Source organism: Xiphophorus maculatus, chromosome 16, assembly GCF_002775205.1.
Source record: "Xiphophorus maculatus strain JP 163 A chromosome 16, X_maculatus-5.0-male, whole genome shotgun sequence".
NCBI classification, from domain to species: domain Eukaryota; kingdom Metazoa; phylum Chordata; class Actinopteri; order Cyprinodontiformes; family Poeciliidae; genus Xiphophorus; species Xiphophorus maculatus.
In genome coordinates, this window is record NC_036458.1 from 22,696,882 (window position 1) to 22,724,233 (window position 27,352).

At 38.9% G+C, this 27,352-nt stretch overlaps 3 protein-coding genes across 4 annotated transcripts; 1 reads left to right on the forward strand and 2 right to left on the reverse strand.

Annotated features, from left to right (window-relative positions):
* Positions 1–4,376: 4,376 nt before the first annotated feature.
* naa60 (N(alpha)-acetyltransferase 60, NatF catalytic subunit) lies at positions 4,377–11,344 on the reverse strand. 2 transcript variants are annotated; one of them, XM_023349596.1, is made up of 7 exons: positions 11,127–11,344; positions 8,947–9,062; positions 8,031–8,160; positions 7,413–7,509; positions 5,295–5,529; positions 4,644–4,796; positions 4,377–4,546 (listed from the first exon to the last, which is right to left on the reverse strand). In XM_023349596.1, the coding sequence occupies exons 2-7, from the start codon at positions 9,054–9,056 to the stop codon at positions 4,465–4,467; spliced, it is 807 nt and encodes a 268-aa protein (XP_023205364.1). In that variant the 5' UTR covers positions 9,057–9,062; positions 11,127–11,344; the 3' UTR covers positions 4,377–4,464. The 2 variants fall into 2 exon arrangements, with proteins under 2 accessions (XP_023205364.1, XP_005802831.1); XM_005802774.2 differs by lacking the exon at positions 4,377–4,546 and having other exon boundaries at positions 4,554–4,796.
* A 2,946-nt stretch (positions 11,345–14,290) lies between these two features.
* Positions 14,291–20,855, forward strand: LOC102226062 (deoxyribonuclease 1 like 2). Its single transcript, XM_005802810.2, has 9 exons — positions 14,291–14,317; positions 16,332–16,490; positions 17,228–17,316; positions 17,432–17,512; positions 18,235–18,350; positions 19,449–19,561; positions 19,644–19,798; positions 19,880–19,973; positions 20,708–20,855. Exons 1-9 carry the CDS (start codon positions 14,306–14,308, stop codon positions 20,771–20,773), a joined length of 885 nt encoding a protein of 294 aa, XP_005802867.2. The 5' UTR covers positions 14,291–14,305; the 3' UTR covers positions 20,774–20,855.
* Positions 20,856–21,953: 1,098 nt separating this feature from the next.
* eci1 (enoyl-CoA delta isomerase 1) lies at positions 21,954–26,350 on the reverse strand. The gene is made up of 7 exons (XM_005802773.2): positions 26,258–26,350; positions 25,670–25,780; positions 25,194–25,321; positions 24,974–25,120; positions 23,957–24,078; positions 23,699–23,877; positions 21,954–22,592 (listed from the first exon to the last, which is right to left on the reverse strand). The coding sequence occupies exons 1-7, from the start codon at positions 26,298–26,300 to the stop codon at positions 22,426–22,428; spliced, it is 897 nt and encodes a 298-aa protein (XP_005802830.1). The 5' UTR covers positions 26,301–26,350; the 3' UTR covers positions 21,954–22,425.
* Positions 26,351–27,352: the final 1,002 nt, after the last annotated feature.

Here is a 27,352-nt window from a genome sequence, read left to right on the forward strand (position 1 = left end):
AAATAAAAATTTAGTTTGGGTGACAATGTGCCCGATCCATAATCTGTTTGGTTAAATTTTATGCTTTGTACTCTGAGCGACTTCATGTTTTATTTTACGTTCCATTTAGAATTCCTAATTACACTTTCTGAATCATTTGAAAGGTTTGTTGCACTTCATTTCTACATGTTTGACCGAGGTTGTCCACCTGCTGCTTTTATCCGTTTCAGTTTATTATTTTTCACATTGGCTATTCTACTCCTAATTGTTTTGACTGATCAAATTAAAGTTGTGTTGTTTTTATATGTTTGACCAAGCTTTTAGTCAACTCAACAATGTTTTTCTGTATCAGATCAGTAATGGCTGCTACTAAATCTCAGATATTGGTTTCGGTATAGAAAGTGAATAAAGTGTATCGTCCCATCCAGAAACTTTAACATATTTTTTTTCCCCCCAAATCTTTTACATTACATCTCAACCAGATTGCGTGTTTAAAAACAGAAGGTTTTACATATTCTTTGCAAAAGGCCCAATCAGATTGAATCACGGTAATTTTTCACCATACCATTTTGTATGCAGGACAAAAAGGTTTCATTTTGGTCCCATCAGACCAGAAAGCCTTCTTCCACATGTTAGTGGTGCCCTCTACATGGCTTGTGGCAAACTGCAAACAAGACTTTCTATCCTTCTTGGCACTCTTCCATAATGTTTATGCTTCTGGTGCTAATAGTTGTCCAGTTTTGTCTGCAAGAATCAGCAACGTGTTTGAAAGTATTCAAATTAAAGTACTTTTTGTGTGGCACGTCATCACAAGTAGAAGACGTGGCCCCCCGGAACCAACTCTGAGCTTGGATAAATACAAGCTGGAATTCAAATGAACATACTTTTGATGGGTTTTTTTTTTTTCCCTGTTTTGCAGTAAACATAGAGCAAAAGAATAGAGCAGAGAACAAATTGTTTTCTACCAGCGTCGTTTTCAAGGTTGCTGTGGTGGAGCTGAGATGTGTTTGCTTCCCATTGGCCCAACAGATAAGAAAAGTCTTGTGATAGATAACTTTCACCAGAAGGAACTTGGCAGGATGCAATAAAGGAGCAAAGCGCATTTAGCTGGGTTAAAAAACTGGCCCGCCGCCAAACAGCTTTTTAATGTCAAGCTGTCACATTCAGTTGAATCCTGGACGATTTTTGCTTGGAATCAGTCAACGCTTGTTGTTTTCTGTTAATCCGCCCAGTTTTTGAAAAAATAAAATAAAATAAATCCACCACGGAGTCTCAGTGTGTAGCTTTTGGCCACAGGCCCGAATACTCAGCGCTCTGATCTTTGTTACTTTCTTACAGTGAAGGTTTTATGACACACTTTTCCACCAGGCTGGGGGAGAAAAAAAAATTCCTGGAAAGAATCGCGAGTCAGCCCAGGATCAGAGGCGACTCCTCTCACAGATTGAATCAGAATTTGGAATAACACGGAATATTTCCAGAAAAACAAAAGCATTCAGAGCAATTCGCTTTTCGATACTTTGTAATGTTCCAGCCTTCATTAAAACTGCATTGGAATCTCTTTCATCAAAATTCTAGCTCATTATATGACACTGTGGGACAAACGTTTTTGAGTGCTTTGCAAATGTGTTTTTCAGCCACAATCCAGTAACTATGTTGCCTTCAGCACATTTTGTGATGAGGGAATAAAATTCTAACATGATATAAAGCTCATAAAGGTCGGTTTTACATAACACCGCCCCTTTAAAAAGACAAAAGTATTCACTTTGCTCTGGCAGAATTCCAGCCTCAAGTATTTTTTCATCATGCCGGCAGCGTAGCTCACCCATCTTCAGCCATTTTGGTCCATTCTTTTTTTTTTTGCGGTTCTTCTCCCGCTCCATCAGGTTGGATGGAGACCTCTGTCAGCCATTTTGAGATATCTCCAGATTACCCGATCAGATTTAAGTCTGGACTCCGGCTCGGCCACTCCAGGATGTTCACAGAGTGGTTCTGAATGTCATGTCAAAAATAACAGCATTTAAATAACAGGAAACAGTTACAAAGAGAGAGGAAACCAAGACGTTGAAATAACTGAAAGGAAACAGATTTATTGCATAAACAATGTCTGCAAAGAACTTGCATCACCTTCCACAGGGCGGGGAAAGTGAGAAATGTTAAGGTTTCCACAAAGAACTTTCATTTTTCCACACTGTCACCCATACCTCAACTCAGTACTATATCAAGTAAAAAAAAACAAAAAACAAAAACAACCTATTATTCGCTCAGTGGCTGAGCCATTAGCTCCTGGGTGTAAAAATCCCTCTGAACTCCAGCAGAACAGAATGAAACTGAGAAACTGCAGCGTTGCTTCCCGATGTCACTGTTAGCATTTGGCACTTACATGTGCTCCATTTGAACCTGCGAGTCGAGATTGAAAAAATAATAATAATAATTTTTTAAAAATCCCTGTGAAAATAGAGACAGAAATTTGGAGGGTGAAAATTTCTCACCGAACCAAACCTCAAAACTTGATTTGCCAGCTGACGCATAAAATGTGGCGACCACTGCAGTAATAAAAGCCATATTTGGACTAATGGGAGTTTATTTCTCTCTGTCAATGAGTATGCTGCAGTGGCATAATCAGTTTGATCAATAAACACAACAAATATTCATTCACAGTGTGCGTTTCACACAGGAAGATCATTGGAGGCGCGCTGCCTCCAATGATCTTCCTGTGTGTGTAGTCATTGGCTTCTGGATAAATAATCGCCCAGTGGTAACAAATTAAAGATTTATAAGACATCTCACATAAATTATTTTTGACATTTTGAGATTGGACTGTTAATATGTTACTGTGAGTAACATATTAACCCAAGTGAGATCCTATAGACTATCCCTTTGCGTTTTTTTTTTTACGTCATTGCGAATTCTTACTTCTGATTCAAATGGAACAAAACATAAAAAAGTCGGTGCTGATAAATAAACACACACCTGCTGCACGTGTGCAGGAATATGAAGTGGGTGTATTTTCTAATCTCTTTCACAGGCTGACATAAAAATCTAAGCTGGGACATTTTCTTTCTTTTTTTTTTTTTAAATCTGCACAAACAGAAATTTCTTCACATTTGGACATTTCTTCATACTAGCAGCAATAAAGAGGCAAATAAAAATAATAATAAAAAAAAAACAAAAAACAAAAAAGAGACTGCACTCAGTCAGCTTTTAAAATTTCTAAAACAAGGACTGTGTTTGGACGATCTTTAAATGAGGCTGAGAACGTTAAACAACTCTGCATTATCGTTCAGTGGCCAGAATGTATAGCAATAGAACAGAGGCGTCCAAAGTGGGTCCTGGAGGGCCAGCATCCTGCAGGTTTCAGTTCTCTCCCTGCTGGCAACAACAACCTTTTCAGCATGTCAATGTTCTTCTTAGGCCTTCTAATGAGCCATCATCCAAGTGTGTTAAACCAGGGAGAGAACTAAAACATGCAGGATGCCGGCCCTCCAGGACCCACTTTGGGGCACCACTGCAATAGAATCATAATGAACTCAACTATAGTGTTACCGTATTCTAACAAAAGAGTTATTTCGATGAGTGTTTGCAGGGAAAAATTTTTAGGAGTGCACCGATTTCCTTAATTTTGGGAGATCGGCCGATCTTGTCTACCTCTTCGAAAGGCCTAAAAATGTTGCTATATTAAGCAACATTTCAGACAAAAACCAATCTGGATCGGCCAAAATTGGAATGGGCAGGTCAGATTACTTTTTAAATATTACCGATCATCGATCGGCCAGAAAACTGCAATCGGTGCACCCCTAGAAAACTTAAACGCTCTCAAAGAGCTACTGTCGTCAAATCAAATTTATTTATTTACTGATGATAATCTCATCAATAAAAATTGCTTTTCAGTGTCAATTTTACAAAACTGTGAATGATTCAGACTTAAACCCAGACTTTAAAAAAAAACCCCAAAAGAAACGGGACAAGAATGTGTCAACGTCAAACTAAGCCCAATAACGACATACAATAGAATCGACATACATATTAAGATAAATTCATATATTAGCTAAATATAATATATACAAATAGAATACATAGTATCTGACAGTAGTTGACAAGACGAAAAGAGACGTAAAACTTCAGTCTCTCTCTGTGGTTCCTGGTGTGCGCACCATCATTTCAGTCTCACGGTACGACCTCTGCTGACCTCTGCGTGTCATTATCTGACCTTTAGCTCCGCTGTCTGCCCTCAAAGTCAATCTGGATTGGCTCAGCTGTGGAGTGACGGGGTAAACACAGGTTACAGGCAGGGTAACCTGAGTGGCTCATGACTACAGCCAAGTAACGGGAAGAAGAATACCTCGGAAGCGAATACCTCTAAAGTCACCTGGAACTACTTTATTAATACAACCCGGTGAATCTGTGGGCTCGGCGCCAAACACGTTGCGAATGGGCAAGGCAAGGACCTGGCGCGGGAACGAGGGGATGCTTAACCTGAGTCCGTTGTCATGCACGCAGGAAGAGGGAAGAATGTGGTGAACTTGGTCTGTACAGCGGAGGGGGAAGACTGGTGAGGACGGCCGAGCTCCTAAAAAAACAGAAAACAGATAAAAAGGGCGAGATGATGACAAAGACGGCGAAGGTGCGGCTCCCATCGTGAACGGCCCTCCTCTGCCCCACGTCACATGGTTCTGCTGTACTGTATGCCGGTTTTGGAGGCGATGTTGGACCAGGGGAGCAGAGAGCGCAGCAGCGACTGGGCCTGGCGGTACAGCCTCTGTGGGATGGAGCAGGGGCTCAGGCTGGCCAGGGTGGAGCCGATGTGCTGGATGTAGTCAGTGGAGCGCAGGGTTAAGGAAAAACTCACAATATTACAAGGATTCCTATTTATTTATGTACTTCCAGTGGCTTTAATGTCTTGGCAGGTTTGCAGTTGTGCCAATGACAGGTTACACCAACACTGTAGTTAGCAAAAGCTAATGCTAACGTGCTAACTTCCAAGCCAACCAATTTGCCACAACCCCTGAGAACAATCTTAATTTTGACATACCTTACAAAGCTCTCAGATATCAGACAGTTCCACCAAACACCTTATGGTGGAAATCAGGTGCGTTAAATATTTTCAAAGTTAGCAAGAGCACTAAGCTAAAAATTAGCTCCATTATTAGCAGAAGTGTGCCCACCACTACTAAAATCCTAATAACACTCATCTTATTTGGATGTTTTAATGTGATAAAATGTAAAAAAAAAATATATATATATAAAAATTCAACAATACTTTTGCACAACACTGTAACCAATCACTTTGCCTCATTTTTGCTCCAACAAAAGGATATAATATTGTCCAGGGTGGATGACCGCCGTTAATGTAGAGCACATATGTGAACCCGTCTTTGAGGACGCCGCGTATGGAGTAGTAGTAGGGAAGGTAGTGGTGCTGCCTGAAATCCCTGTTCTCATAGAAGTGGATGGCAGTGTTGTTGGTGGTGAGGACGTGCAGGTAGATGGCCTTGCAGTGGTCCTGAGCGGTCGTCGAGATGTGCTCCTTTAGACTGTCTAGCAGTAGGGAGCCTGGAGGGTCAGAGGGGAACAAGGAGAGCCAGAGAGCACCATCAATAAAATGACAAGAAATGCCTTAGAACTCGGGGTGCACCCATAAATCGACCCTGATTTCCTCCGTTTGGGGAGCTTGACCAACACTTACACGAGAAACTGATTTTATTCCGCTTCTGGTTAATTGCACAATATTTCTCTGCCTCCGCACAAGAGCAATCAGCAATAACAGTAGGAGAACGAACAAAGTTATCCGTGCTAGCAGTGTCCGTATAGGCCTTTAGGCAAAGCGGTTTGATACAGAGAGAACATCACGTCTTCAGCATCAAACTCTGACTGTGCAGGACAGAAGCCAGCAAAGGCATGGGAGACGGTCATATGGTCAGATGAGACCACAGTAGAACTCTTTGGTGTAAACTCCACTTGGCATGTTAGAAGGAAGAGGAAAGACGAGTACAATCATCTGTCACGGGATTTTGGTCAACAACCTCCTTCTCTCAGAAAGAGCACTGACCATGGGTCGTGGCCGAGTCGTCCAGCATGAAGATGACCTGAAACACAGCCAGGATAATGAAGGAGAGGCTCCATAAGGAGGACTTCATGGTTCTGGAGTGGTCCGGCCAGTCTCTAGAATCGAACCCAATAGAAAATCATTCGACGGAGCTGAAACTCTCCGTTTCCCAACATCCCCGGAACCCTAAAGACCTGGAGAAGATCTGCTTGGAGGACTGGGACAAAATCCATGGTGCAGTGAGTGCAAACCTTAATAATTAAAGGGTCAGAGTTATGAAAAATCTACTTTTTGTTGTGATTTTATTCCCTCTCCAAAAACAGACCTGGAGTGTTGCTTTGATTCTTTCATGCATGTTTGAGAAAACCTTTAATCTCCCATGGCAACCATTCAGCTGTGCAAAACGCCAGGAGGGACAGAGCTCCGCCTTCAAGGCGTAGCTCCTCCACAGAGCTGCACTCCCCTCCTCATCTCCGTCAGACTCGCGGGCAGCAACTAGCATCTGCTGAGCTCATTGTAGCAGCTACTTCTCAGTGCTACACTGGTAAGAACGTTGTTAAAGGGTTAATAGAGAAGCCATGTTGCAGTGACTTCCTGAAGGCGGAGTTTCAGAAAGAGCAGGAGTTTTTAAAGAGACAGAGGCCCAATTTGAAGGTGTTAAATTACAAAGTAAAATTTTATAAAGTTATATTTGATACAATGCATTTTATAACAACTGAAGTTTTCTGATTGTGATATAATATTATTCTATGAACCTGGAAAACGCATAGTACTGCACCATTATTAAAAATCATACAATGTGATTTTCTGGATTTACTATTTTTTTCTCGATTTTTCTTAATGGCCGAAAACCTGAAATACTGACACTGTATCAAATACTTACAATTACTTACAACCTGTACTTTTGAGTAAAATTTCAAGGAATAACACTCTACCATTTTTCCTGCATTGTGGATGTTAAATTAAAAAAAAGAAGCAACGGACAGGACATAATTTTAGCAGTTTTTGTTCCTTTTTAAGGTATGAATAATTTTATTACAATCTGGCAACAGAAATAAAAAATGAGTTTCATTAAATAGAAATGAATTGTAGATAACTTTAGGAGAACATGGAACTGCAACATTATAAATTCAAGTACGCTTAAAAGCACAAACATAATATTTGCATGTGTGCGACTTGAATGACAAAACATCGCCTCCAAAGAGATTGGATTGGGATTTATGTTGATATTGCAAAGTCACTGTATTGTTTATCTATCAGAAACTTTCAAGACAGTCTAAATTGGTCTCCCATTTAGTATCAACCTCAGGTTCAACCAGAACTTTTAATAAAACCCATAAAAACCAGCAGCTTTGATTAAAAACAAAATTGTTTGTGGAAGCAGTTGTACCTATGCCATGTTTCCTGAACTCTTTGACCACTCCCAGGCTGAGGATGTAGGCGACCTGTGTGTCCACAGGAAAACTGGAAGCCAGGATGTCTCCATCCTAAGACACAGAAAAGATCATCAGAATCAGACATTCCTCCTGATTCTAAAACTTATAAAAGCTTATTTAATTTGTCAAGTATTTGTATTTATGCTTGGTACAATAGTTTTTTCCACAACAACCCTAAACATGTTTTGAGTTTTCTCTCTCATTATGACACGTACTGCCTCTCCGTCTACGCAAACTAGCCACAGGGAAGGCAAATTCTACAGATGCAAATAGTTCCCAATGGAAATTAGGATGAAGAACATGGCCGAAGTGAGCGAAACAGATTTTTATGTTTGTACACGACACAGTTTTGTTCTCACCAGGCATTTTGTCTTTCATTCAGGCTAAAGACCCTCTCAGTCAGAGGCGTTGGGTTTATCTAATTAACACACTAAAAACAGACCATCTGACTCTTTAGACACGCGGCTGGTAGAGTCACACCTGTTCACAACATTTCCACAGAGAACAAGTTCAAACTGCTCATTCCAGCCGCGCGTTCCCTCGCGCAGCGCAGCGCCGCAGGACCGACTGACCTCCTTGTGTACTTTGGTCCGGCTTTTGATCTCGGCCACAATCATTCCCACGATGTTTCCTCTGAAGGTGGCAGCGAGGGAGAAGAACTTCTTGTTGGAGGTGATATCTTGATACCATGAGTCTGGGTACCTGGAGACAAATGTCGGACAGAGCGACAGATGCAAAAAATATCCACATCCCTTGGAGCTTTTTTTCCCCCCATTCGTTGCACAACAACCACAAACTTCAAGGTGAACAAAAATACAAGTAGCACTTTTCAGCTTTTTGTTTGTAGAATTTTTATTTTGAAAACCATGTATCATTTTCCTTCCTCTTTACAGTTTTAAAATACTTTGTCAGTTTATTACATCAAATCCAATCAATTCTGTGAACAAAATGTGACATAATAATTTCAATAATTACGTCAGCACAGTGGAGGGCACTGCTAGCTAAAAAATAAGTTGCTTTAGCAATAAACCACTATTCACAAACATGAATTTTCTAAAGTGCTGCACCGCCACAGTATTTAGCAGAAGCAAACGCTAAAGCGCTACACCAACATGGTGTTCAGTGGAAGCTAATGCTAAACTGTGACACTAACATGATATTTAGTGGAAGCTAAAGCTAAACCTAAAGTGCTACACCAACACAATATTTAATGGAAGCTATAACTAAACTAGTAGCAAACATGATATTTAGAAGAAACTAATATTAAAGCACTAACTTCAATTTCAATTATATCTACACTTGAAAGACTACAACTCTCGAGCATCAATTTAATTTTCGACCTTATTTTTAATTTTAATTTTTTAATTTGTGTGTGTGTGTGTGTATTTATGACGTAAAGCACTTTGAACTGCCTTGCTGCTGAAATGTGGCATACAAACAAACTTGACTGATTGATTCTCAGAGAAGTTCAGAAATCATGAAGCTTACTCGATGGGGAACCAGTCACCACACAGCAGTTTGACATTCTCTATGTCATCGTGACAAAGGAAGCGGAGCTGGACTTCACTGAGAGCTGTGGGAGGCACCACGTCACTCATTCACACCTGCAGAGGTCAACACACACCACAGGGAGGTTTAGTCAGTCAGCATCAGCCTGCATTTACAGCTTCAGGATGCCTGATGGTCGCACATCAACCGCTTCCAAATATTAACTGGTTGAAGTTGCGGGATAGAGCGAGTGTTTGTGTCAACCACGATTGCATAAGTATGCAACTTTACCAGAATAAAAAGCATAAAATGTGGATCCAACATGTCTTACATCATTTTTTAAATAAAGACAACAGGAAGTTATTTCCATTTTCACCTGTTTAACTAAAACACAGTTCAGAAACCAGCAGCAAACAGTATTACGTTCAGAGATCATTACAAAAATCATTAAAACAATTACACATTTATAACTGATTTTGTTATGCAACTACTTCCTTATGTTGCAGCTGATTTCAGGAGTAGAGCAGCATAATCTGTCAGGTTAAAATAAGCAACACTTTATTTAAATGCTAAAAATAAGACAAGCAAAAACATTCATACAAATTGAACTTTTTCACGTTGTGTCAAACACACAATACATTTTTTTTAATTTGTTTTAAATTGCTTTGAAGTCCTCAGACTTGGTAAAGCGCCACACAAACGCAGGCCATTTACAAATTCAAAAGCTGAATTTATAAGCAGTTCGCGCACTCTTTAATGTCAAACTGTATGCTAGAGATTTAAGATTTTTAATTGGAAAAATGAATGAAAACCAAACATCCATATTCCTCCATTTCTCAGGTCAGTGCTACGCTGTGATGGATTATCTACACAAATTCCAAACAGAACACGTTGGGGTTTGTGGTCGGAACGTGACAAGACGTGAAAAAGTTCAAGCGGCATGAAAACTTTTACAAAGCTCTTGATATTATGATTTTTATTTTGTAAATTTGTCTCTGTGTGTTTATAGTGCACAAGGTTTCGCCCAGAGAACTTGCTAAGCCTTGGAAGACTGGAAGATTAATACCTGAACACCAGCTATAAATAAATAAATACAGACAGACAGAAATAAATAAATAAAGCTAACTTGATTGAGTCAAGTGATGCTGGATATCTGTTCTGCATAACAGAATTATTCCGTACAACAGCAATTATGCTGAGTCAGGTTGATTTCTTTTTATCTTTTCCTGTTTAAAAAAAATATAATTATTAAGTTGAACTTTAGCATGATTATGTAAAACCCTTTGATTTTGGATGTTGTGCCGATGGAAGAATTTTTGCTCTTGCTTTTTAACTTTCACACAGTTGTTATTATACTGTTATTAAACTTTCACAAAATGGGAGAAGCCGATTAGCTTCTCTAAAGCTCAAATAGTTCCAGAACTTTGACCCCAAATTCTACAGGAAGTGAACAGGAGGCTTTGTTGATACAGACAGGAACCAAATTAACCGTAACCCATCAACCATAATTAATAAGGCTCATATCTCCGCCTCCAACGTCTTCCTAACCACAAAGAGATATGAAGAGGAGCGACTAAAGCTAACCAGGTGGGTTAGTATTGCTGGTCAACAATTGATGACGTCATTCAGGACATGCTACTGTGGAATATCTTCTCTGCTCCCCGGAATTGAGTTGTTATAATGTCATGACAGTCATACAGCAAAGACCTTCAGTCAGAGGCCTCTTGTGAGTCGCTACAAGACTGACTGCTACCGGAGGATCTTTGAAGATAATCGGATGATATAAGTTACAATATTTAATTCCCTTTTGGCATAAATAAAATATTTTAAAAATGAATACAAGCAATGGTATAGTTGATTTTATTTTCTGGTTCTCATTCATATGCTCCCTATGGAGCTGCGGAGTTGTTTGTAACTCTGTCACAATCCGCGACAAGCATCATGAACTTCTGGCGCTTTATAAGCCAGAGCTCAGAGCAGGACAGGTGATGCATAGAGGGCTGAATAGTTTTAATTTGTCATTAAGATAAACTATTAGATAAAATCACAAAATACACACGACCTAAGTGGGAAACCAACGCACTGTAAAATAATGCCTTATTTTCCAATGAAGCCCAAATATCTGCCAGCTTCCACACAGGCTAACCCCAAGCTAGCGCTCGGTGGCTAAGCTAACGTACCTCGTTTCAACAGTCGCACCCGGAGGAAAGTTGAGCAGCACTGAATTCCCGCGCTATCAGTCGGTTCTGTCTCTACTTCGGACACACCATGGTAACACCCCGGCTGGTTTCCAACCCTCAAAGTCGCCTCATTCCGGAGCCACTCGAACGCAAGCTGCTACCCCAGTCCCTGGCTCGGACAACCACTGGATGTTTTCTTCCTGTTTGTAACCTGACAGGCAAAGGCTTCTTCTTCTACTACATAGTTAGACTGGATCACACAATTATTGGCACTTTACTGCCACACACTGGCTGGAAGTGAAAAATGACATTTAAAAAAAATGTAAGAAACAGTGCTTTTCTAGTGTGACTGTAACTGTGAGCGCTTTGTTTCCTCAATATAAAGGAAGTCCTGAACAAGTTCTGGTTCTGGTTCTGCTGGATTTTTCTTCCTGTTGCTAAACGGCTGCTGCTCGTGCAGCAACCTGCAGCCATCAGGCTTGGAATCCTTAAAATTCATTGCTACCAACACTGATAGATGCAGAAAATTACAATATTACATCAGATTTAATTATATTTTTTTATTCGTTTGAATAAACAAATAAATAGAAAATATGTACATTGACAGTTCTATGGGATATAGGATGAAGTAAAAACTGTATATTTCTGTATAGGGCCATTTTCTTGACGAACAACTTTCACTATGTTGGGTTCAGGTATTTTACAGGCACTGGGGCATCAATCCAAGCAGATTTGTTTTGAGATTGAAATTTTCACAGGTGGCATCAAGGTGTTGAAGCTCATCATTTATTTCCTGCTGATGTATCTCAAAAACCGGGATCATTAAAGGATCTCGGAGGACATGTCTGTCCATAATGAGCAAACAAACAGAACTACGCACAAATGACATAGCAGAGGCCGAGACACAGACAGAAGAACAAGACAGAAGTTAAGGACACAAGAACAACAAATATGACAGATGTGGCTCTTAAAAGTGCCTTTGTGGGAGTTGTAAAAAAGTGGAAATAAATTTGTGCAATGGTCTGATAAGTAAAGAAGAACCTGTTGAGAAAAAAAGAAGCATTCAGATTTCAGTAGCTCTTTATCTCTCTTCATCTGTCTTGTCATATTAGTAGAGAACATAGACAAGTGGACTTTGGCTGTGCTGATGCAAGTTTGACTTGCCTTTAAGCCTCGAACGATACATACAAACTAAACAGTAAAATCACAGTGACAGCATTACAACCAGTCATTCAGATGGAAAACAGTCAAAACCTTGATTTAAGTCCAAGTCAACAAGCTAGCTGTAGAGACTGGTCTCTGCTCTATTCAGGTTATTACTATGTAGTTCTGGGCTTATCGCTCAACTAATAATAATAATAATAATAAAAAATGCTAATTAATAACTTAAAAATCATACAATGTTAGTTTCTTTTTTTTATGTAGTTTCTACCAGATGAAGTTTACATACAATGAAAATGACAGACCTCTCCATGCTCCGTAAGAGGGAAAAACCTCAAATATCGGCGGCGTATCAAATACTGAGAGTGAAATAACTCTGCAAATACAACAACAGCCAAATGGGAGGAGTGTTGATTTTGGCAAGAAAGTCAAGAAGCTGTGGATGGGAAGGCAGCAGAAATTTTCCATCACTCATAACCCCAAATAAACTTTATCGCAAACGGCCACCAGCTGCTGACTTCCCAATTCCCACTTTTAACCAACAACATATGGACATAGTTAGGCAACAAACGTTGAAATCCCGATCTCCAGTTCAGTGACTGGAGGATGATGGGAAGTCCTTTTGTACGTTTTTGCGTTTGATTTAAAACCCAAAAGTGTCTTAATAATTGAACGGTTGCCTTAATGATCTAGTGGGTTTATTTGTTGCTGTGTTACATTTAAGGCCTTAAATGTAACATAGCAACTGTGACACAAACACTGTGTCAATGGGCTAAAACATTTCCGTCCACATACTGGAACAAGGTGGTGGCAGCATTATACTGTTGGATATCTATTGTTCAGCATAGACATAAATAGCAGGTTTATTATTAATATCCATTTCCAACAAAAATTAAAAGAACAAGTGACTACTACACATGTTCAAATGACAAATTACACATTGTTTATTGTTGAGAAGCTAAAAAAAAAGGTATTTTTTAAAATTGTATTTTATTTTTAATATTTTGGCCGACAAGCTCTTTTAAGTTAAATATTTTGGCCCACGTAACAAGAACGTTTGAACGCCACTGGTTTAGATCAAAACAAATGTATGTGTTACAATGGCCCAGTCAAAGTAACATAGTAAAGGGGGCAGAACACAAAAGTCCAATATGACTGTCACATTTTTATGTGCAAAGAATTTCAGAAACTATAAATCTGGTACCGATATGCATTAATTTTGTTGGTCTATCCCAAAAGTCAGTGAGCTTTACAACAGATTAGAGCCGTAAATGATACATGGGAAAAATGAGCTAATTTAGCCTCGATTATTAAAAATGTCTGATTTTAAAATGAAAGAAAAGCATGTTTATTTCTGATGTAACCTTTTAAAATAAAGGAGATTATCAAACTTTTTCACACAAATGGAATTAACACAATTTTTCAATTTAACATTTTTTTCTAAAAAAAAAAAAAAGAAGTCTATTTTGTTTTACTTTTTTCAAAACAATATTTCTTACACTAGTAATATTATTTGTAAAAAAATATCTGCATATATCGCAGCAGCTAGCTTGTTCTATTGCCTATATATCTTAATAATAATAATAATTATTATATGTTTTATTTGTATAGCACTTTTCTAAACACTGAAGACATTTTGCAGGAATCAAGTCACAAACAGAAGACTAAGTACATCAAACCAAATCAGAAAAGGAGCATACTTAAATACATAGGACGTTTTTTTGTTTTTTCTTAATTCTTTGCCTTTTTTTTATTTTTTATTTTTACCAAAGTTATTAAGATCCACAGTGGATCATGTGGCTCCAGGGCCCCATGTGGCCCTGGATCCGCAGGTTGCACACCTGACAACTTCATGAAAATTGAGGTTTGTTAATGTGATCAAATGTAGATAGGTTCAGGGGACATCAGTGTTACTGTTGCAGTCTAAAATGGCCCTTGAACAATAATAATTAAAGAAAACCTGAGCCACCTTCACAGTGCAGCTCCTTTCATCTCTCCTCCCAGCATGCCGTCGTCACATGGAGCAGCAGGTAAACAAAAACCCCCTAAACCGGATTGTTATCACTGTTCCTATAAAAGCTCTGGGGACCTGAACAAGCCAGGCTTTGTGTTCACGGCTGACTTTCTTCTTCTTCTTCTTCTTCTTCTTCTTCTTCTTCTTCTTCTCCCTGAACAGGTACGCACTTCTTCGCTTTATGTACAATTCGACGGCTGTTTGCTCTCCGTGAAAACCTTTGTGGCTTTTTTCCGACAGGAGCGTGTAACCAGGGTAACAGGATAACGCATTATATCACAGGCATAATATTTTACCTGACTTTTATTAAAAAAAAAAAAAAATTTATTAAAAAAAACATGAGGTGAAAAATAAAAGCTGGAATATGACATTAAAGGCTTCCGGTGTCGCAGTCAGACCCGAACAGGCTGCGCGCGCCGCTGTGGGTGATGGCGCAGGTGTTGTGACTGTTTCTCGTTCCCACGCCGAGGCCGGGGTTCCGCCGCCACGGGGTTTTTACAGCTGAGGCATTTTATGCCCTGGTAAAAATGTCCCAAAAAGCCTCAGAATTGGCACAACTTTTGTTGCTGTAGGAATAATAACGCAGGAACCCAGTTTTGTGTTGATTTGATGTATTTTTCCCGAAATAGCTTGATTATGTTTAAAATCTCGTCCAATTAGCTTTGATGCTATACCATCTGATATTGCCTTTAGCAGAGGCCCAAAACGTTGCATATCCTTCACCATACTTGAGTAACTTTGTTGGAGTATATATATATATATATATATATATATATATATATATATATATATATATATATATATATATATATATATATATATATATATATATATATATATATATATATATATGTCAATAGTCATGAAAATAAAGGAAACTTTTGGTCTGTACTGTATATATATATATATATATATATATATATATATATATATATATATATATATATATATATATATATATATATATATATATATATATATATTATATATATATATTGTCTGTACTGTATATATATATATATATATATATATATATATATATATATATATATATATATATATATATATATATATATATATTTAACCCTCTATGGCATGGCGTTGCCCTCAGGCAACAAACCACATAGCTGTACCTCACATTGCTCCTTTATTTTATTTTTTGGGGGGCATGATTTTTGACATATTTTTGTCCAAAAAATAGTTCTTTTATGAATATAGTTTTTGTTTGATTTGTATTTCATTTCTCATAATCAGTGTAGACAATCTTGGTGTTCTAGACCAATGTTACCCTGAGGCAACAAACCCAAATCTGGTTCCAGGAGGTGTCAGAGTCCGATTTTATGATTGACATGTAATTAGGGACCACCAAGCTCCCAAAGAATGCAGGAAAATATTTCTTCCCCACAAAAATAAAAAGTCATGCCATAGAGGGATATATATATATATACAGTACAGACCAAAAGTTTGGACACACCTTTTAATTCAATGAGTTTCCTTTATTTTCATGACTATTGACATTGTAGATTCACACTGAAGGCATCAAAACTATGAATAACACATGTGGAAATATGCACTAAACAAAAAAAGTGTAAAACAACTGAAAATAGCCCTTATATTCTAGTTTCTTCAAAGTAGCAACCTTTTGCTGTGATTACTGCTTTGCACACACTCTGCATTTTCTTGATGAGCTTCAAGAGGTCGTCACCTGAAATGGTTTTCACTTCATAGGTCAACCTGCCCTGTCAGGTTAATAAGTGGGATTTCTTGCCTTATAAATAGTCATGAAAATAAAGAAAACCCATTGAATTAGAAGGTGTGTCCAAACTTTTGGTCTGTACTGCATATATTACTTTAAGTAGTATTTCTAGTGCAATTTACACAAAGTTGACATTTTTTCAATAATCATTACTGTTCATGGACCGAAAGCCATTTAATAATTGTGGGATTTGCTGAAAAGTCGAGTACATAGCGACCTCTGGTTGATCTCAGTTCCACATGCTGCTGTTAAATGATAGCTTTTCCACATTTAGGTTGAACGTCTGTGGCCCGGGATGCGCGTGCTGTGCTCTGTGGGGCTCTTTGTAGGCCTGCTGCATCTGTCCTCCAGTCTCCTGCTGGGAGCCTTTAACATCAAGACATTTGGGGACACAAAGGCCTCCAACGTCACGCTGATGGACATCATCAGCACGGTCTGCTTTTCATGTGTTTTAAATCTTTTATACTGTTGTTTCTGCATGAATGAAACAGTTGAAGTAAGACTATAATCCTGCAGCAATCAGACATGAAAATGTTTCCAAAGTCAGAGTGAATTTTGCTTCTCTTGGGATTATTTCAAATCAGATACTTTTGTAAAGCAGTTCATACTTGTGAAGTGAAAATACAACATTAAATTGCTTATAAAAATTAAGTTAAAACAAATATTAATAAATTGTGCCAACCTGAGCTTATACTTTTTAGAACCATCTTTTGTGGTATGTCTATTACAACTTTACACATGCGCACTGAAATGTCTGCACGTTTTCCTTTGCAAAATAATTTAAATTCATCTAGATTATAGATGTACGTCTAAATACGAAACACACGAAAATGCAAAAATATTCCTGAATCTTAACCATTTCATTGTACCTCAGAAAAGTACAAAACCTTACGAAGTTTTCATTGGTTCTTGGTGCAGCGCCCCCACAGGCGAGGTAGGGAACAGGTTTTTCAAAGGGTTTGGTTCGTTTGACACAGTTCAGTATGAAAACGAACCGCAGCAGCTAATACTGTAACAAATGTTACGTCTTTGGCCCCCAATCAAACCGAGTCTGCCAGATTAAAATGTGTAAACGCACCTTCAGACTTCATAAGATGACTTAACTAAATTAGATCTACAAAACCAGCAGAATGAAAATAATTTGAGTGTCGCTGCGTGTTTCTGCTTCAGGTCGTTCATCGATATGACGTCATTTTGATCCAGGAGGTCAGAGACAACGACCTGACGGCAACCCAAAAACTCATGGAACACGTCAACAAGTCAGACTCATTCGTACCCGGCTCACTCTGCACCGCATGTCGGACTTTTTCTAGCACTCTGTGTAAGAGAGGAGCCACATGTGGTTCTGACGTTCATCTGTGTGTGTTTCCACAGAGGTTCTTCTCAGTTCAGCTACATTGTGAGCGAGCCCCTGGGCCGGACCACCTACACCGAGAGATACCTCTTCCTGTACAGGTACAACGGGCAAATACACACTGCTTATATGCTTCAACGTGAAAGATGTAGGTCTAAAGATCATTTTGTTGGCGTTACAAAGCTTTGTGTAGGAAGGCTGAAATGTTGCCAGCTTAATGAAGGATGACCAAAGTTTTTGCACCTCAAGTTGAAAATACTTAGGGGCCCATTTTATTCTTTCCAAATAAAAAACACTTTGATTTATTATTGTGAATTCCAAACGTTTCACCTGCTCAGCAATAAATTACATACACAATATTTTGATGCAACAAATTAGAAAAGAACAATGTATTGTAGGATTGAAAAAGGGTCTCAGATGTTGTTTTTCTACCATTTTGGATTAAATGTTCTATAGTTTGTTGGGTAAAACGTTTTTAATCTATTGTGGCCCTACTTCCTTTTATGTTAAATTAAGGGGCAAAACAACACGGCTGGTAAAAATACTTTGTGTAGTCGCCAACTCTTTACGTATTAGAAGAAATGTACTTTGTTATTGTAGATCTCAACTTAAAAAGTGAGACAATTTTAGGCAAAGCAACTAGAGTGTCAAAATTTGTACAGGAACACGACCATAACTTATATATACAGTTTATTAGCAAAAAAAAAAAAGTTGATTTGGTGGTTCGTTACATTTTATTGTCTTGACTAAAGAAACTTTGTGTTGCAAAGTACTTTGTTGCTCAGAAAAACTAACATAATGCATGTGAACCCTCTCTCTGCAGGCAGGCGAGTGTTTCTGTGGTTAAAAACTACACCTATGATGACGGCTGTGAGTCCTGTGGAACAGACACTTTCATGAGAGAACCTTTTGTCGTCATGTTCTCATCTAAATCCACCGGTATGATTCCCAGAGGTTGTGGGACGTTTTCTGCTTTTTCCCAATGATTGCTTTGCAAAAGTGTTAAACCATCTCTAGTTTTGATTAGTTTTCTCTCTAAGAAACCAGACTTTTATGTTCTCCTTTACAGTGGTCACGATGACTTTGAAAGTCATTTTTATCATTATTCTGGTTTCTTTTGTCATATTGAATCCAGTGTTAACATCAAATTGCTCTTGTTTTATCTCGTATTGCGATCTCAAGAGACGGGGTCCATTGGACCCCATAAGCTTTTTGCACTGTGTGGGTCCGGCGGGGTTATAAATACATCGCAAATAAAATCTTAAGGCATTTTCTTCACATATTCGATGGAAAATCAAATGTTAATTGCAGTAAAAAAGCTCTTTGTTTTTGCACATTTTTGGAAACTGCAGCAAAATTTACCACCTCAAATCAGTTTTTCATAATTCTTCATGCTACAATTAACAACATCAATATATTTAATTTGGATTTCGGAGAAAGCAAGACATTGGAATTGTTTTACACAAATGTCAAGGAAATGGAAATATCAGACCTCTGGGAAACTCCAGGCACGACCTTGTTTTTCTGTGCTCAAAATGTTCAGAATATAAATCCCTTTTTCAGAGACGTCATGGAAAGAAAAAGGACTGTGAGGACGTGGTCACAGAAACTGAAGAAATCCTGTGAGGTTGTTTTGAGGCCACTGATTGGATTTCTCTTTGCCAGCCACACAGAGAAGACATCAATGCCATGACTGAATGTGGGACTGACCCACAACAAAAACCCCAAAAAACTACATATACGACACTAAATTTCAGGAATTTATTACTTGTGATTAACATATTTATGACCGATTTGCATTCTTATGAATTTAAGACTTTTTAAGGCCTTACTTATAGAAACATGAATGTGAGATTTCTTTTAAGGATGTGTGGACTGCCCTAGTCTTTCATAAAGGTTAGATTTGGGAAGTGCTCAACTACTAATCAATATTACTCTGTAGTGGATCGTCCAGAGTTGCTACGGGCCTCTTGACAGCCTGTCCGATTATTGCTGACCACTCTCAGGCCTTTAACAGCTGCTCTGATTGTTTCGCAGCCTTGCCCACCTTCACTCTGATCCCCCAGCATACCTCTCCGGACTCGGCTGTGGCGGAGACGGATGCCCTGTACGATGTGGTGACTGACGTCCGCACCCGTTGGAACACCAATGTGAATAAACTGAAAGTAAAAGCATGTGGTGAGAATGCTTAAAATCACAAAGCGACGTTAACCCTTCGCCCTCTCCGTGCAGAACATTGTGCTGCTGGGGGACTTCAACGCAGGCTGTAGCTATGTGAGTGGCTCCAACTGGGAACAGATCCGCCTGTTCACAGACAAGAGCTTCCACTGGTTGATCCCCAATACGGCTGACACCACCGTCTCTAACACCAACTGTCCTTATGACAGGTACGTCCACACACACACACACACACACACACGCCTACATAGACTCCACTATCTTCCCACTCATCCTTCTGTTTCTTGCAGAATCGTGGTCACAGCAGACATGTTGAAGGGAGTGGTGCAAGGCAGCGCTCAGGTTTATGACTTCATGGCCGACCTGAAGCTCAGTCAGAGCCTGGTAAAAGCCTGTCCACTTTAATAATACAGTGATTTTCTTGGCCTTAGGTTTTAGGCTGGTCAGTGTCATGGTGACCAGGGGGGGTTGATGTGAGCAGATGAAAGTTTTCCATCAGCCCTATAACTCTACACATCACATTCTGATCTAATACCTAAATTACTGTAGTTTAGTTTATAACTTTCATAAAGAAGTAACTTAAAAAGCAAACTGTAGATAATTTGTCGATGCAGTTGTCAAGCTGTACCCAGCTGTATCATGTAGTATCTCTGAAAAGTCTCCACACTTTTGTCAAATGCCAGATTTTTGCGATGTAAAACAAAAACACCATGATAAATTATAAAATCGTTCCACAAATGTGGCTTTTATTCTGCAAAGACTAAATGCCGTATCGTTTGCCAAAAAGGAACACGAGGCTGTCACTGTACAAACGGGTAATTAGAAAAACTGGAGTTTCTTTCTGTCACTGAAGATACAAGTCAGAAATCTGTCAAGACAACAACTTAGTAGTCTGCTTCCACACCTGCAGAAAGAGAGAGAAAAAACCAAGAGAAGTGAGAAACCATAGCGACAACATATACATTTATATCACATTAAAATGAGTTGATGAAACGATTCATCATGGTGTCAAAATGACTCAACCCTGGCATTTTACAGTGTGAGTCACTGCATTTGGATGGTTCGAGTTGAGTGTTAGGAAGCCAGACCGATGTTTGCTCCGTCTCTTTCTCCTCCAGGCGCTGGCCGTCAGCGACCATTTCCCGGTGGAGGTGAAGCTGACCACTTCTCTCTTCGCTGCCTGAATCGTGACTCCCACAACCGAGGACAATCTCACCAATCACTTCATGAAATCCTATAAATAAATCAAAATAACTCTTCACAAACTCAAGACTTTCCTGTTTCTGAAACCAAAGAAGAAACAAGAAAATTTTTTTTATTGTGGTCGTATTCCTGTGTTTTCTGTTCCGGAAAGTAATGCTCAGTAATGGGAAATCAGGACTGAAATTATCTCGTACATTTTGGGATCTGTTAGGTATAATCCACTAGCAATACGAGCTACAGGGTGCCTATAGGAATACCTGTGGGTACTTGCTCTGTACCTATAGGAATTACTTGTCAAGTAATACTACTAATACTATTGAGAATTTGACATTTAAGAAGAATTAAAACCGGCACCAACTTTCCATGACCTGATTATTAAAAGATTAATAAAATAAACCACAATAACTCAAATTTTCTTTTTTTTCCCTGCTCATTCTGTTGTTTTAAATCTCAAAACTATTTCCAATTCACTTTTTTAGCTCAATTAGCAACATTTAATCCGGACTGCTCAGTGATTCACTGTGATGTGTTTTTTTTGTTGTTTTTTTTAGACTTATCACAGTAAAAACCTTTATTTACTGATCAGCTTCTCTGACTTGTTCTCTTTCAAAAGGTAAAGAGCTTTCTTTTTAACATTTCTTGTGCAAAATTTGCAACAATGTTGTATATATTTCAGCTTGTCAGAAGAGATGAAATGTGCATAACATTTTATAGTCACAGTAAACCCAAGGGTTACACAGGCTCCGTCTATTTCCTGGCATTTTTCAGCCGGCTTACATTGGAGAAATAGGGCCAGACTAATAGGTTTTGTCTTGTTTCTAACAAGAGAATAAAGGTGTAACTTTATGAGAACTCTACAAAACTCTTTGTTAAAATGAAGAGCACTGTGACGTTATAGTTGGTGTCATTTTTACAAATAAGGAAATACTTAATACCATAACCCAGATCTCTGCCATGCTACAATGAGGGCGGATGAACGGTCTTAATGTAACAGTAAGTTGTTTCTCCGCCATTAGCACATTTTAGCTGAGCCTGACTGGCAGTGCTAAAACCCTCCTCCTGGCTCTGATTGGTTGTTTTAACAAATATGTAAAGAAAAATATTGTTTATAAAAGTTACATACAGCAGCTTTGGATGTGTAAATAAAACACTTTCATCCACTCACTGTACAAATCCAAAGCTTTATTGAGACATTTCACATTGTTAAACGGACAGAAAGTGTGCAGAAAAGAAGAAGAAGAAATCTTGTGAGGCGACCACGGCTTTGCTTCAGGTTATCTACATGGATCAATGGCTACCACAGCTGTTGTAAAGTACAGGAAAGACAGGCACTTATAGGTCAAAGGCTCGTCTGTCCCAAAGTATCAGAAACTGGCAGACTGCTCCATCATTGTTCACTCACTGTATTTTACCATTTAGGCTCAACTTTAGGGTACTAATATGATTTTATTTTTAAGTCAAGATGATAGAAAATCAGAGCAAAAACCAATGATGGTGCGTTTTACCTAAAATAAACCCTTCAGACCTTTGCTGTATTTAATTCTTGGGTCGTTCCCATGGGAACACAAAAGATGAGCTATAAAGTTCTGCGTTCAGTTCCTCTGATGTGTGTGTGTGTGTGTGAGTGTGATCCCTAGGCCTTCTTCTGTTTCAGCATCTCCATGTACATGCGCAGTGACTTCTGGATGGACTCTTTTGTGATGAAGCTGACAAAGTTCTGGATGTCGGCCTCTCTGTTGGAACACAGTTTTTCAATCGTTGGCTTCCTCATCATGGACTTGGTGATCTGTCGGGCGTGTTCTGCAGAGAAACAAAAGAGCCGTCGACTCAAAACAGTTACAATTTAATTGAAAACTCTAATTGTTGTCGCAGAGTGATGTCATCTATATGACATGCCAGTTTTTAAAATTACATAAGGCTCTGAAGGTCATTTTTAGGTAAAAAAACAGAACAATGGAAGCCTTGCAAACGGGTCTCGACCTTGAATTTCAGTTTATTATTGAGCAGATGAAATTTAAAAAGGCAAAAAAAGTTGGTTTAAAATTTTTTATAAAAAGTATTGCATTTACGATTTACATTTTTAATGACTTTGGCAAAAGATTTCTACACCACTGGTTTAAATAGACACCTGCCATAATGTGCTGCAAGCAACACAAGTGGGCGGAAGGCTCCAAGCCTGCTGCATGACTGTCCAGTGTGTTTGGAGTTGCTGTCGGGTTGCATGTTTATCACTCAGTTGTTAAAATTTCCATTGGACTTCTGCTGGTTTCACCAACTCAAATTTAGATCTTTTAAAGACCTTTTTTTAAGACCATTACAAATGAAATTTAAGATTTGTATCGCAACAGAAATGTACAAAAAATATGTTACTGTTCATATTAATTCTTTTAATGCTACGTAGCATCGTATGGGTTGGCAACAAAAATGAGCCAATGGCGAAGACGAATGTTGTCAAGCCAACGGTGACCAAAATTTGCACTTACCCATCATACCTATGATGGACACTAAAAAGTAGCTGGCTAGCTTTTCTAGTATGCTAGTAGCTAGTTAGCTAGTGACCGCTTCGAGTCACAGACTGCAGTGAAGACGTCTGCGTGCGACTCAAACTTTTGCCTGACAGAAAATTTCTGAAAAACAGTCCTGCCATGACAAAATTGAAGATTAACATATTTATGGTCAACCTCATTTTTTAAAAATGAATTTAAGACATTTTAAGGCCTTAATTTTAGATACATGAGTTTTAGGCTTCCTAAGCATGCGCAGACGTCTTGTGTGTACATTAGTCCCGTCTATTCAGGGCCGAAATGTGTTGCCTGTACCTTTAATTTGCAGTTCCTGTTGGCAATATGAATCACCTCTGAATCCATATCAAGTCAAAGCACCACTAGTGCTTCAGTGGTGATTACCTGGAATGGCCAACCACTTGGTCATGGTCTGAGTGGCAGCAGAGAGAACCTGGTCTTCCGGCACCAGCTGGTCCACCAGTCCTATTTTCAGGGCCTCAGCAGGCTTGTAGAGCAGCCCTAGCTCCAGAGACATCTCTGTGTTCCGGTGGCCCACCGTGTTCACCATGGTTTCTTTAAACCTGAGATGACAGAATGGGATCGCTTAGATCAGACGCACTGGTACCTATTGTCAGCGCACTAAGAGAGAAAACTCCTCACCAAAAAGGTGCCACTATGCCCAACATGGTCTCGTTCAGCCCGATGCTGTAACGAGGGTTGTCCGCCATGATCCTGTAGTCGCACGTCATCGACATCAGACAGCCGCCCGCAGGACTGGAGCCCTGAAGGGAAACAGAATGGAAGGTTTAGTGTCAGCCGTCCCAGTTTCTGTCAACATTATAGGGATCAACTCCATGAGTCAGGATGAGAAAAAAATCGTCCCTGTACACAGGAAACTGTGGTTGGTTGGAGGCAGCAAAAGGGAAGAGAAAAGGATTCAACTAAAAGTATTAGAATGGCCCAGTCAAAACCCAGGCTCAAACAGGATGTCTGCAGGTTTCAGAGAGTCAAGTTTAAGACTTTTAAAGACCTTTTTTAATATTACTTTCAATCAAATTTAAGACAGAAAAAAACATAAATATAACTTTAAGCTTAAACTTGTTGGGGGGTTTTTTTTGCACATAATGTGAGCAGAGAAGAAAACAAGCATCATCCAGCCAACCGGTGATACATTTGCATTTACCAACAAAAGACGCTGAAAAGACAGCTAGGCAGCTAGCAAAGGTACATTAGCAGCTAGCTAACAATAGCCTCAAGGGGCTTGAGTTACACAACCCAATGAAGATGTCTGAGCACGACACAAACTTTTGCCAGAAAACTCCAGTGAGTAAAAAGAAAGAAAGGAAAAAAAAAATCTACACATACTTGATTATATAGTTCCCTTATGACAAAGCTTCAGACTTGTGATTTATGTATTATCAATAGGAGGGATGTGAATCTTTAACCAACTCACAATTTGGTACCAAATTTTTGTGGTTGTGACTGGATTCAAAATCAATTTTTGAGTCAAAACAATTATTTATAATGATTTCTGCTTTGATCTATCAGTGTGTGTACAGGATCCTGACGATCTACTCCGGTCTGCTTTTCAAGGCGGACTAGAATGACAAATGGAGATGACGCGTCACGTTTATTCAAATTTAAACATGAATCCATACTTTGTTTTTTTTTACGTACGTTGATGGCTGCTATGGTGACCATGTTGGAGCCGTAAAGCTTCAGCCACATCTCCTGCACGGCCTTCCAGAACTCTCCGCAGCGCTCCGGGCTCTTCCCGTACATCTCCAGGATATCCAGGCCGGCGGAGAACACCTTGGGCTGGTTCTGGATTCAACAGAGCCACGGGTTCACAGAACTATTTACCACCGCCACACTGATCTACACAAGCAGACGGTACCGAGGTGATGATGAGGCCTCTGCAGCCTTTGTCCATCTCCAGCTTCTCCAGGGTGATGCAGATCTCTGTGAGGAAGTCTAGACTGAGGCTGTTGACCGGAGGACTCTGCATGTGCATCACGGCCACGCCTGAACACAGAGAAGAAGAGATGCTGGACTTCAGCATGAACACTCCAAACGTGGAGGCCGTGTCTCAATGCAATCCCACATTCACGTTTATTAGATTTTGTCCAGGATTAATCCTTATTAATCAATGGGATTAATAAGGGTGGGCCTTATTAATCCCATTGAGAATATGTGGCAAGACTAAAAGATGTTACTATAAAAATAAAATGTTATTCCACCACCCCAGTCTGCTGAACAGAACCCAATATATATATATTTTTTTTTAAATTGGGTAAAAAACAGTCTTCTGTCTTCTTCTGTCCAAACCTCGCATCGGAGGAAAATGGATGGCAATAAAACCACAAGTCGCACCTGTAGTCTGGTCATGATCCACGATGAGCTTTGCTGAGCTGGAGTTGTTCCTTTGACTGATGGAGCTGGAGGACGGACACAGCCTGCCATGACTGCTGCAGGAGAGGAGACCTTCAGCAAAAACACAAAAACAGGCTCTCACCGTGTCTGAAGACACAGGACAAGTCCAATCTGTGCTACGTTTACTGTTCAGCTTAAAGAAACAGCATATTGCGAGAGGGAAAGTTCTTCAATATGTCAGTGAATTAAGCCACAAATTTACTCTAAAAATATAGGAAATACATGCATGTTATTGTACATTTGGAAGCTATTTCGTTTAGCATGAAAAGTAGGACTATTCATACGAAAATGCCAATGAAAACGCATAAAAGAAACAACATTTTGACTATTTTTGTCGCGTGAATATCTAAATAATAAAAGCTCACAACACAGAACGTGACCTTTGCTCCACTTTCTGTCTACGTCAAACAGCAAAGCAAGCAGCTGCTAACAGACAGGTCATAACGGACAGGTGGTCAAGGGGTAAATAACAACGAATATGGTGACACTTATATCATAACTGCACACAAACGGTGATAAAAGCCAAACCTGCTAAGCCACTCTTGCCTCTCAGAGCAGCTCTCAAAGCCATTTTGAGTAGCAAGTAGATCTTCTTCTACAGCACGCACAGAAGAAGCGAGTTTGTTTTGTTGATGAAACAGCGCCCTCTTCTGCCCGCTCTGAATAATGCTTTAAAACGACATAGGACACAGGATTATTTTCTTTAAAATAGTTCCAATTTGCATTAGGATTTTTTAAAAAATAATAATAATAATATTTAATAATAAAAGTTCTGTAATATAAATGGTGAAAATTTAACATACAAATTCAAATGTATCTCATAAAAGTGAGTATGCACGGCACATTTTAGTAAATACATTATTAAATCTTTTAGTAATTTTAGTAAATACATTAGTTAAAATTTGTTTTATATATATATATATATATCTCCTGACATGTGTTGGCGCACTTCTTTTGACAGTTGGTGGTTACCTTAGCAACCAGTAACTGACAGCTCATCCCCTTCTTCTGTTGCCGTTAGTAGCTGTGGTATGATCAGGATCAGCTCTCTGTTCTCGTTACAAGTATTATATTTGAACCCATATTTTAGACAAATTTAATTAAATACAGTGTTTCATGTATAATTTTGCCATGTTTCGTACATGCGTTTAACATTAGCTAAAATGTTGTCCGTTTATTTTACAACAGTAAACTGCTGTCAGCTGTTCATTGGGAGCTATTGCTCCGTTTTTAAGGTTATTTATTATATTTTGTTTAATGTTTAAGGGCAGGAGGTGCTGGACTGATGTTAACTACCAACTTGATTTTCTCTCATTGTTATTTATGTTAAAGATGAGATTAGTTATTAATGATGTAAATTTATGCGATCACAGTCAGCTCGCCCCTTTCTCTGCTGAAGCTCTTCTCAGTCAGTGAGTATATTATATTTACATTTACAATATGTATTTGTAAACAATAGAGTAGAAATTTGGGTGAAAGCTGACTTTGAAGAATAAATGAACAGCTTTTATTGTCAATGAATTTTCCTGTAAAGCCATATTGCTCCAGTCAGTGGGAAGGTTCACCTGAAAATATTGAAAAAAAAAAAAAAACCTTTCCTCCTTTATGTGTAATTTAAAGTTT